At 38.4% G+C, this 11,126-nt stretch overlaps 1 protein-coding gene across 2 annotated transcripts; it reads left to right on the top strand.

Moving 5' to 3' along the window:
• The first annotated feature begins 872 nt into the window (after positions 1-872).
• On the top strand, positions 873-10,112 carry LOC126419277 (mediator of RNA polymerase II transcription subunit 21). Of its 2 annotated transcripts, none has more exons than XM_050086447.1 (4): positions 873-1,074; positions 1,151-1,265; positions 1,347-1,447; positions 9,840-10,112. In XM_050086447.1, exons 1-4 carry the CDS (start codon positions 1,033-1,035, stop codon positions 9,975-9,977), a joined length of 396 nt encoding a protein of 131 aa, XP_049942404.1. In that variant the 5' UTR covers positions 873-1,032; the 3' UTR covers positions 9,978-10,112. The 2 variants fall into 2 exon arrangements, with proteins under 2 accessions (XP_049942404.1, XP_049942402.1); XM_050086445.1 differs by having other exon boundaries at positions 880-1,074; positions 9,813-10,112.
• Positions 10,113-11,126: the final 1,014 nt, after the last annotated feature.

Below are 11,126 nucleotides of genomic sequence, written 5' to 3'. Positions count from 1 at the left end.
GGGTCATTAAATCATTGAAAGCAATTAACTGAGCAAAGTGGTCAGCTACGAAACTATTTAGTACAGTAGCCTCAAAACAATCTATATTTGTAATCACGTGATCAATAGAAGAGGAAATATTATGGGTATTTCTAGTTGGCAGATAGCCAATACAGTCAGTCAGCCCGACAGATGATGCAACTTCATCCTTGCTCCTGTGGTTTTATTGCTGCCTTGAAGCTTTTAATACCTGGCACTCTTACCTTTAGACCAAAATATAAAATAGCCCTAACGATGACATAGACAATGTCTTAAAACTGTGAGCAGCAGCTTTATACCCATTGTTCTTAAAGAAACTATGAACTTGTCGACTTCTCCATTTCGTGCTTCCGTCTTTGAAAGTCTTTAAAGGGTAAAAAAAAAATCACCTCTTTCCACTTGCTCCGTATTTTGTGTGCAAATGGTAAACGTCCTGACAAACAGTTTTCCGTGAGTTCTTCACGATTACAAACGCAGCACCTCAGTGAGATTTTTATTGTAAGGATATACGTGTCTGTACTCTGAACACTCAAACTGCTTAATTACACTCGTGGTGGAAGAAGTCACTTAAGAACAAAGCTACGATTACTACTACGCTACGAAGAGAATGAAGTAGCACACAGCGCGCCAAGCGTTAGCTTCCTAATATTTCAGCTACCAACGGTAGCATTTGGAGTGGAACTTCTAGTTAACTTCCCGTCTCTAATATCGAGGCATTCGCATATGTTCGCTTCAAGGTGTCTGGCGTCTGCACCCTGCACGACATCCAACGTTTCAGCACACGCAGGAGGTTGCGAGCTTGCGTATATCGGAACATTGCATCGATGTTGAACTATCGATAAATATAACATCGATAATCGTTCGGTTGAACACCAACCGTGTGCAGTGTTTTGACTTTTGAGTGTTTCGTGTTTGGTATTGTAAGGGAAGTGGCAGGAGTTGGATGTGAGTTGTTTACTGTATAAGACGCTCTGGGATAGGTAGTGAGTGTACCGTAGGTAAATAAATATAACCATGGCGGATAGATTAACACAACTTCAAGATACGATTAATCAGGTTTGTTGTGCTGTAGTCGTAAAATAAATTGAATGTATTGTTTTCGTCTCTAAATTGTTACAATCTCTCTTTGTAGCAAGCCGATCACTTCTGTAACAGTATTGGCATCCTACAACAATATTCAACACCCAGTAAATTTTCTGGATTTGATAGAAGCGGGTCCCAGACACCTTCACAACAACAGCAAGAAGGTGAGCACTGCTTCACATTAATTTGGTTTGTTCCAGTTTTAGATTAAATTATTAGAATACCAACGGTTTTATTTGTTCCAGATTATGCGCAGCTTTTTGCTACGTTAATCGCTAGATGTGCTAAAGATATAGATGTCTTGATTGAATCCTTGCCAAATGATGATTCCTCAACGGAATTGCAGGTATGTTTCCCAGATTGTTACACTGCTACTATACCTGTACATTAATCCACTTGGTTCCTCTTCCCTAACAATCTTGTTAATTTTCGATGGACACGTGGTTTCCTTTAATGAGTACCTTTCTTGCAGTACCATACAGAATAGAGTCCAATAATCCTATCATGTAGGTAGATTGGCTATATGTTAATGCAACATTAGCCTACACTCGTGAACTAATGCGATGCTCAAAACCTGTAGTGCCACAGAAGATAGAGATGTTCACTTTGGCAACATACACATCATTCTCCTACTTACGATGTTTAAAGTTGTAAATAGGTGTAATTACGAAAGGAAGTGCGATTAAGTGAACAACAAAAAGTACACGATCTCATGAAATGACTCATAGGTACGTGGTGAGGTATTCCATTAGAAAAATCTTACCCTGTTCCTTCCCCGTAGTGAGAATAGCTGGATTGCCCAGGAAAATATATATAAATACCAGGACATTGAAGTACATGTCACTTTTGTGAAAGGTATGACTCCCATTCAGTCAACAGTTGGTTGATTTTGACTTAATATTTGTGAAAAAATTCTGCATGGCTCTACTGTCATGAGAGAGCTATATGATATTTGAACTATAGGTTTATTCATGCAGGATGATTGGTTTAATGCACCACATTTTCATGGAAATGTACTGTAAGAACTTAAATAAGCTTCATTGGGGAGTAAAGGCTGTTATGAATTCTGGTGGAAAAGGCAGTGGCTTGACATTTTTAAGCTTTTTCTGAGCTAAACTATTGTCTTTGACGTAAGAAAACTTTCTGGAATTGAATTGGTATGACATTGGTATACTTACTCCTCTTATGTACGGGTATAAGATTTCCCAGTTTAAATATTCAAATTGTGTGTTAAAATTAATTACATCTTTTGCAAATACTGCCTTAACATGATTCTTGAGACAGCTAAAAATAAGTTCGCGATGCACATTGTAAATTGCCTTTTCATATCAATTTCTGTTCAGGTAATTGCATCAGGCAGATCAGTCAACGTAATCAATTTTTGCTGCCGCACTACTCAAATTTCTGTTTCTACAGGATAATGGGTTGCCATTAGTAGATTGTGTTCAATTAGTGGTAATTTAGAAAGTTATGTCCCTCTCCCCACTTTTTATTTTCCATGAGCAACATTTGATATGTTTGCATCAAAATATTTACCAGGTCTGGTCTGTTATAAAATTATTATTAATGACAGTATCTTGCACCATTAGTCATTTATAATGATAAAGTGCATTAAATCTGAACTGGATGTAGAGGAGCAAGAGGAATATGCAATATCAGTGGCCTGCTTTGATCAGTTACGTAATATTAATTGCTGCTATGACATATCATTTTGGTATCAGTCTTCAAAGTTTGGTTGTTGGTTGACAAAACCAACAGATACAAAAGCAACAAACCTGGTTGTGGTGCATAACGAATCTTTGGTTTAGCCTGTTTAAAAAATTTGTGACTAATATTGTTGCATTTGTCATCTGTATGACATTTGTCAACTGTTTCCTGCAAAGCTGGTCAGAGCCAGTGACTAGTACAGATTATTCCTCTTCATTCACTGTAGATTTTGGACTATGTTAAAGAAACTTTTAGTCCATATTCCCATTTGTTAGTTCTGCAAACTCAGTCGAGTTGTCACTTTCTTGCCAAACCTACAAATCAGTCTGTCCCCATAACCAAGATTTATGGGGTGTAACTATCACAGGAAAACATTTTCATCATTTGTATTTTGGTTCATACGTTGTATCCACTAGAGTATGTCAAGGGCACAAGGTGGTTAGAAACTGACTACAGTTAGTGCATGGTCCTCGATCATTGGGGAAATTTATTAAAGGAGGAGCGAGATTTTGAGCTTGACATTCTTTATTTAACTGATTCTTCCAATATGAAGATCTGTGCCTGGGTCTAACTCTGCCAAGAAGTGCACAAAACTTTTCATATACTAAATGATTGATATTCGCCCTGTGTATTAATGAAGGTTAAATACATTTGTACCTAAAATGTAAACATAATTCATTAATGCATGCAAAATAAATTGTTTAAATTAATGCCGAAGATTAAAAATGGGAAACCGAAAGTGTCAGACCACAGAGGAAATTTTGATGGGCATTGGGTGCCTGGCAGAAAGTGCCATTGATTTATCCTACGCAAAGTGGAGAAACATATAAATGTTGCCTATACAACTTTTCATACAAAAATTTTTCATTGAACCATGTCGGATCATATTCATATCTTCAACTTCTAATTGTTTACTGGTATAATTACAGATGGACAAAATGTGTTACGAAAGCTACAGTCATGGGTGCTTTGCATGCAGTGTAACAAATATTCATCTAGACTAATGCGGAAAACCTCCCAAACCTGTACTCAAATTGGCCTGAGAACAGAGTTAAGTTTAGGACTGAATCACAATGGTTTTTGTCTCCCTAGTGTGTGCAGCCATACCACATGGGTTGCAGAATTCATAACTATGATGTCTACTTATTTGTGTTGCACTCAGAGAATTGAAGAAGCCAACATGTAGAGGGGACATCATTTTTGACATCAAAATTTCACACTTCTTGTTTCTTTTGCATGAAATTGCTTTTTCTTTTTCAAACTGTTACATTTGTGTCCACATATGAAGCACAGATGAGCACACTTACCAAATAAAAGGGTTTTGTTCTACAGACTGGTTAAATCTATCTTCCATTTAAAACTTGAGGCAGTCTTAGAGCCATCACAGGTTTTGTTTACACACAGAAAAAAAGATTTGCTGCTGTTTTTGTGAGACGTTACACATCAAGGAAAAGGGTAGTGTCCTGGAAATAATAGTCAGATTTCAACCAGATGTATACTACAGCTGTGATTGTTAAACGGCCATTGGAGGAACGTCCTGTGAATCTGCAGTTACCTTTGTGTGCTAGAGTGGTGACCTAGCATTTCTTGCAGCTTGGTAAGGGCTATGCAAGGACATGATAGAGAAATTCTGGGCATTATTTCAGTACTGTTCTGTGTTGGTTCACACTGAACGTGATTCGAAGTGCCGAAACTGATACAGCACTATTTCTCCTCTACAGTCTGCCAGAGAAGCAAACAGTTATATTCTGATTCATAAAGTCACTGGTCTTTCCACCCCTCTCCGTAATGATAAATCTGCCATTCGCATGGATTGCAGGCAGTTATTTTTAGATTCATTACCCCACAATTTAGGATAGGAAAGGTTCACCTCCAGCTCATTGTTGTGGATGCCTATGACATGGTGTGTGGACACATGAGATTCAAGCTCATGCCCCATACTCCTTTAAAACTGGTGCACTGTGGGCACAGTACACAATTGATTCATGATGTGTGACAACTAAGACATCCATGCTCAACAATAGACTGTAGTGAATTTCCTAAGCCTACAAATCAGTATTTTTCTCCTCACCAACAACCTACTATGCAATTTTCATTATTTCTTTCACTATAATGTTGCCTTAATGGTCATGGAATCTGTTGCTGCAATATGTAGTACTTTGTAGCAAGGTTGTTGTGATTTAACTCAACCCAAAAATCCTACTGTGTTTCATTATGATACTTTAACATACAACATTTTATGAAATTAGCTTTATGCAAATTAAGAAGTGCAATCATTTATTGAAGGCAACTATTGACTAGTAGTAGAATTTAATTAATATTGTTTCAATTTTCTATACCATGTAAGAACTCAGTTAAATAAATTTACACTTACAGAAAACTAACTTTAACTTTATGCAGAATCGCAATGACTGTAAACTGCAATTTAGTTTGGATGTAGAAATTTATAGATCTTCGCTAATTTCTCACTCTTTCAAATTATTTCTTAATTTTGGCATTTCAGAGAAGATTCCCTCATTCGATACAGTGCGGGCAGGGTGGGGAACGGGGAACTAATAAAATATTTGTAAGAATTGGTTAGTGTTTTGAATAAGTGAATCACAGGTGTTTACGTTGAACTGTTTAATCATTGATACAAAACTCCCAAAAAAAAAAAAAACAATAAAACCCATAAAAGTCCAATTTTAGCCACTGGTTTGTTCTTTTCTTGGTTTCTTAAATACCTGGGTTTTTCTCAACCGTGGTTTGTGGGGAATGATTATTGTATATTGTTTGACCACTGGCTGCATCTAGGCATGTTCTGATAAGAGTAAATACAAGTAAGTATTGGATAATTTTGTTTTGATGCCAAGTGCTTTGAGTAAAAAAAAAGTACTTGTATTGAATTGGAGCTTAAAATGCAACCATTGCTACTCAAGTGAATCGAGGAAGATGCTTCTTTGTGTACTGTAACAGAGGAATTCAGATTTGGAAAGATCAAAGACAGCTGGAGCAACAAAAACAAAAAGGAAGCACACTAATGTGACGAGTTATATCTTTGTATGTCAATTCATGCAATGTCGTTAAAAAGCAACCCATTTCTAGTATGGGAAGAAAAAGAGTTATTTTTCCATGTCTGTGCAAATATTCTGTCATATTATCTTTAGCTGCTTTTATGTTGTCTTGTCTCTGTAGAGCTGTACCACGGGAAACAAGGAGACAACGTTGGTTGGTGGCCAATATTGTCGTTCTATAACACAAACTGCATGCAATTAACTGTTCTTTATTTGTAAACAAAGAACTACTTAACGTAAGTTTCCATGTGCTGTAGGACAAGCTCTCTTCTGTATAGTCCGTGTAGCCTCAATACTGTTGAAGTAGAAGTCTGCTATGTTTACCATAAGGTTGATATGTGCTGCCTGTCTCTGTACGAGAGTCTAAGTCTGTGGCTCCATCTTGGTGATACGCTGGAACTCCACAGCGTACAGACTCGAACTAACTGGCTAAACTGGCCCTCTGGCCTGTGGCAGCGATTCTAAATATTGGCAGCTGAGAGGGCGTTGGCGGTGTGTTTCCAGCAAGTATTGTCATTGGCCTCTATCAAAACTCTTGTAATCTCTATGCTGCATGATCTTATTGTCATTGCAACATCTGTGTCTAGTGAGTGTTCATTTTCCAAAGCCAGTGCAGCTATGACTCCACATAAAAAAAGGTATTTCTTCTAAATACAGGCTGGTTATAATCATAATTTTTGCTACTTCAGCCATTGTAGATTGAAAACTACTTACTGTGTGGTCACCCAACTTTACAGAAATGATGTTCAGACTGTACATTACAGGATTTGTGTCATTAGTAGCGTTAATGTCCTGACTACATTGGGCTCAAGTATGGGTATGGTGACATGGTTGACACAAAAGCTTTGTTATGCTTTATAGTTGCACACAGTCAATGTGGTTCTGGGATTTGTTCATAAAGCTGTTCTATCAAAACAGCATCAACAGTTCTGCTGCATTATGTGAGGCCAATGCATGAAAGGAATGCGGAGAGGTCCTCTTTCTGCATCAGGGTTGAAGAACGTGATTCGGAGGTTCAAATTATCTGGTAATTTGGGACTTGCTCATGGAAGAGGCTGATGGCCATTTGTGCCACATATTGTTGAAGTCGCTGTTACCATGGCTGAGAGTGCTGGGTGCAATGTGCGATCTTCAAGCAGTGTGTGAAGTGCGTCATGACAGCTGGTCCATATCCCACCTGAGGTGTTTCGGACACCAGTAGAGCAATCTCTAGTGTGGTTCCAGGCTGTCGCAGGTGTGCATGCATAACCTGTTGAGTAATTCCTGATGTGTTGGCCCATAATTTTAGTTTCTGGTCTCTGTTCTGAAACTTTCGTTGTCATTAGATAGGACTTCAAATTTAATTTTGTGCATCTCAGTAGTCCCACGTACCTCCTTCTTATTATAATTCTTATTTTCTTTTTTCTTTTCTAACAGTTATATTTTGCTCAATATTGTGATCTCAAATTGTTGTGTTGGATACACATGCAAAATCCGCCGGCCGCTGTGGTCTCGCGGTTCTAGGCGCGCAGTCCAGAACCGTGCGACTGCTACGGTCGCAGGTTCAAATCCTGCCTCGGGCATGGATGTGTGTGATGTCCTTAGGTTAGTTAGGTTTAAGTAGTTCTAAGTTCTAGGGGACTGATGACCACAGCTGTTAAGTCCCATAGTGCTCAGAGCCATTTGAACCATTTTTGCAAAATCCATGTGGCAGCTATTTTTATACATGGTATTGTTATGTATCAGTTCTTCCGAAATAGTATTATGAAAAGGAAAGTTGCTGCTCACCATATAGCAGAGATGCTGTGTCGCAGATAGACACAACAAAAAGTGTCAGAATATAAGCTTTCAGCCATCAAGACCTTTGTTGAAAATAGACGAGAGACAAACACACACAACTGCAGCCTCTGACAGCTGAAGACACACTTTATTTGAAACTGACATTTGCCTTGATTGATGGCTGCTGACTAATTGTGGCATGGAACTATGAGATCCTCCGAGGTTTTCAGTAACATCACATTTATTGGACTGTTACTGTATTTGGTAACTAGTTTTATCAGAAACATAATTTTGTTGTATATGTTGTAGTGTCTTGAACATGCTGGGTGTTTGTGGAGCCTTCGCCTAAAGTTACGTACTGGACTCCCCAAAAATCTTGATTTTGATGACAGACTGATTTGTAGTGCAGCCCGAGGTCTAGGCTAGGTTGGAAGGTGACAGTTTGGTTGTGAGTTAGCAAAGCCAATGTATGTGGAAGCAGAAAATCTGGTTGTGGTAAAAAATTGACTGGCATCGAAGCCAAATGTTTACGTCAGTTCAGTATTGGAAAATGGAAGGGGGGTTCAACATGTCACTTTTACGCAGACCTTCAGCTTTGCTAAAATTTGTTTCCATTGTGGCTTGTGCATAGGTTTTGCAGATAATCTGATTCACCAACTGCTCATTAATCATAATAAAAGTGTTACATTACATAGGGTTATTTTAAATGATGGACCCATTTTCAGAAATGCGTAGGTATTCAAGTACAAATCCAAAATGAACAAGCCTTATACCAATGAAAAGAGGAAGTTTCAAAGTTTTTGGGGGTGGGTGGTGATGGTTTCAGAAGCGGTTGTAGATTTCGCGCGGCAATAGAGCCGTCATTCCGTTTCACGGTCAGTTGTGAGCGAGATGGCGACTGTGGAGTACAAGGTTTTCTGTGTTCTTGAGTTTGCAAAAAGTGAGTTGCAGATTGCAGTGCAGCTAGCATTTCGTACCAAATTCGGTATTCAACCAAAAACTTGCAAAAGCATTAGCCATTGGTTTAAGCAGTTTAAACAGTCTTGGAGTGTTCGCAAAGGGACAAGCACAGGCCGCCCACATGTGTTGGAGGATAATGTCTACGTCTCACATTTTGTGGTTATGTGCTAGCAAAGATGGAGGATGACACATTTCTACAGCATGTAATTTTTTGCGATGAAGCAACATTCCATCTTAGTGGAAAAGTCAAGACACAGTGTTTGCATGTGGGGTTTGGAAAATCCACATTCACCATTACAACACGAAAGAGAATCATCGAAGATCGTGTTCTGTGTCGTATCCTATACAGAGGTTTATGGACTCTTTTTCTTTGCAAAAAGAACTGTAACGTGAATCACGTGTCTGGACATGTTGGAACAATGGCTGTTCCATCAAGTTGTGGAAGATTCCCAGGACTCCATTTTCCAACAGGATGGAGCTCTGCCCCAGTGGCACTGTGATGTAAGAGGCTTTTGAATGATTCCCTTCCTCAGTGCTGGATATGTCACAGGGGACTTCAGGACCTGGTTCTGCACTTCTGGCTGCCAAGATCTCCTGATTTCTCACCCTGCGACTATTTCTTATGCGGTTATGTGAAGGAAGCTGTTCACATCCCACCTCTGTCGACCACTTTGAACGATCTGCGGAACTGGATCACTGCTGCCATGCACACAGTAACAGCAGATATGCTGTAGTGTGTGTGGGCCGAGTTTGTATAACACTTTGATGTTTCCCATGCAGCCAACAGTGGCCACATTAAACATTTATCACATTTCTAATTATTATTTAATTACAAATTATTACATTTATTAAATTGATATCTAACATTATGAAAGAAAGGAACTTTGTAACTTCCTCTTTTCATTGGTATAAAGCTTGTTCATTTTGGATTTGTACTTGAATAAATATGAAGGTTTAAAAATGGACCCATCATGTAGAATAACCTGTACAATAGAACTATCATTATGTATTGTATTTGCTTCCCTGTGGAGCAACATTGCTTAATTCCCCACCCTCCATATTATTTATTTACTGTATATATTGTTTTGTATTCACTGTGGCTTATTAATAATGTGCAAGTATCTTTTCGTTAGCCCGGGTAAGCAGTAGTACATCAGCTGCCTGTACTCTTGTGGAATATTCACATTTACCATTTTCCTTTGTTATACATTAGTGTGCTGATTTCTTTTGCAGTGTAACAGCTTGCGCTTGTTAGAACAGGAGAACAAGGAAGCAGGTGAGCAGCTAGAAGAAGTGGTGCGGCGTGGTGAGGCCCTGCTGCAGCAGATCCAAGATGCACTTGCAGACATTGCACAGAGTCAACTAGACATGCAAAGACTTGCTGCAGCTGATAGTTAACAGTGCTCAGTGGTTTGTGACAAGCCCATCTGGACATGAAACTGTAATGATGAAGTTTTTTATGTGAAGACTGTGTCAGTTTGTTGTTTACAATATTTGTAAATGTTATTGCTTATTAAAGTTTTTCAATTTTGAGTTTATCATTTTACTAAACAATATTTTAAATGTATGTCCTGTAACATAAGCATTGTTCGAATACAGATCACAAGTAACTTGTGTTGTATATTTCCTCCATTAGTTATGAAACCAAGATTTTAAAACAAAAGAATTTCACCACTTATCTTGGTTTTGTAAGCAGGTGAAGCTTCTTTCTATACTTCATGAATATGCATATGGCTAGCTCCAGAAACCGTTATATTTGTTTTAAGGGTGCAACACATCTCAGTACGCCCAATAGGTGCAGCATTGTTGTGTAATGATTCCAAATCAGTCGAACACTTAATTACATGTGGTCTGATTTAGACTGTTATAAGCAGTTTGTGTGTTATAGGCACCACAAAGTAATACTTTCCTTAATACACAGTGTACAAAATTTGTAGAAACAAAGTTTTGCAACGAAAGTTCTTAGTTGACGTTCAGCTTTTGATGCTGTTATGTCATCACAAAGATACAGTTCTTGTGCAATAATGGTCTCAAAAATATAAATAACCAATGAAAGGAAAAATTGAAGTGCATATTTCATTCACTTAATTGTTTTGGAGTCAGTCTGATGCAGACCTTACAGGGACCCCGGGAAGATACCCAACAGACAGTTATGTGAAATAAGTGGCAATGTCTGTACCGCTTCACTGCAGTTGTATGGCTGAGTTTACTGGAGTGAAGAAGATTGAAATCCGGATGTTTGATGTACAGGTATTTGATTCTCAAGAAGCTTCCTTCGGTGAAGGGGGGGGGGGTCACTCAGATTTACAGACAGCATCGGGACGGAAAGCACTGACTAACAAGGTTATTGCAGTACTGCTGGCTGTTAGACAGGATTTAAGGAGGGTAGTAAAACCTTTATAAACTATTGTGTTTGAGGACAGATTGTTTTTCATTTCGGTGTATAACAAAGTGAGAATTTTTTTAGAACATTGCCCTTAGGAAAACAGTGATTGGTAAAATTGTATTAATTATTTCAATAAGCTTTTGCCATAAAACCACAAGCAA

This window comes from Schistocerca serialis, chromosome 9, assembly GCF_023864345.2.
Source record: "Schistocerca serialis cubense isolate TAMUIC-IGC-003099 chromosome 9, iqSchSeri2.2, whole genome shotgun sequence".
In the NCBI taxonomy this organism is placed as follows: domain Eukaryota; kingdom Metazoa; phylum Arthropoda; class Insecta; order Orthoptera; family Acrididae; genus Schistocerca; species Schistocerca serialis.
Note: the sequence above shows the minus strand (reverse complement) of the source record. Positions and strands in the feature narration are given on the sequence as shown.

Coding starts and splice junctions, on each gene's coding strand:
- LOC126419277 (XM_050086445.1), top strand. CDS start 1,033: ATGGCGGATAGATTAACACAACTTCAAGATACGATTAATCAG. Junction 1,075..1,150: donor TTCAAGATACGATTAATCAG/GTTTGTTGTGCT, acceptor CTCTCTTTGTAG/CAAGCCGATCACTTCTGTAA. Junction 1,448..9,812: donor ATTCCTCAACGGAATTGCAG/GTATGTTTCCCA, acceptor TTTCTTTTGCAG/TGTAACAGCTTGCGCTTGTT.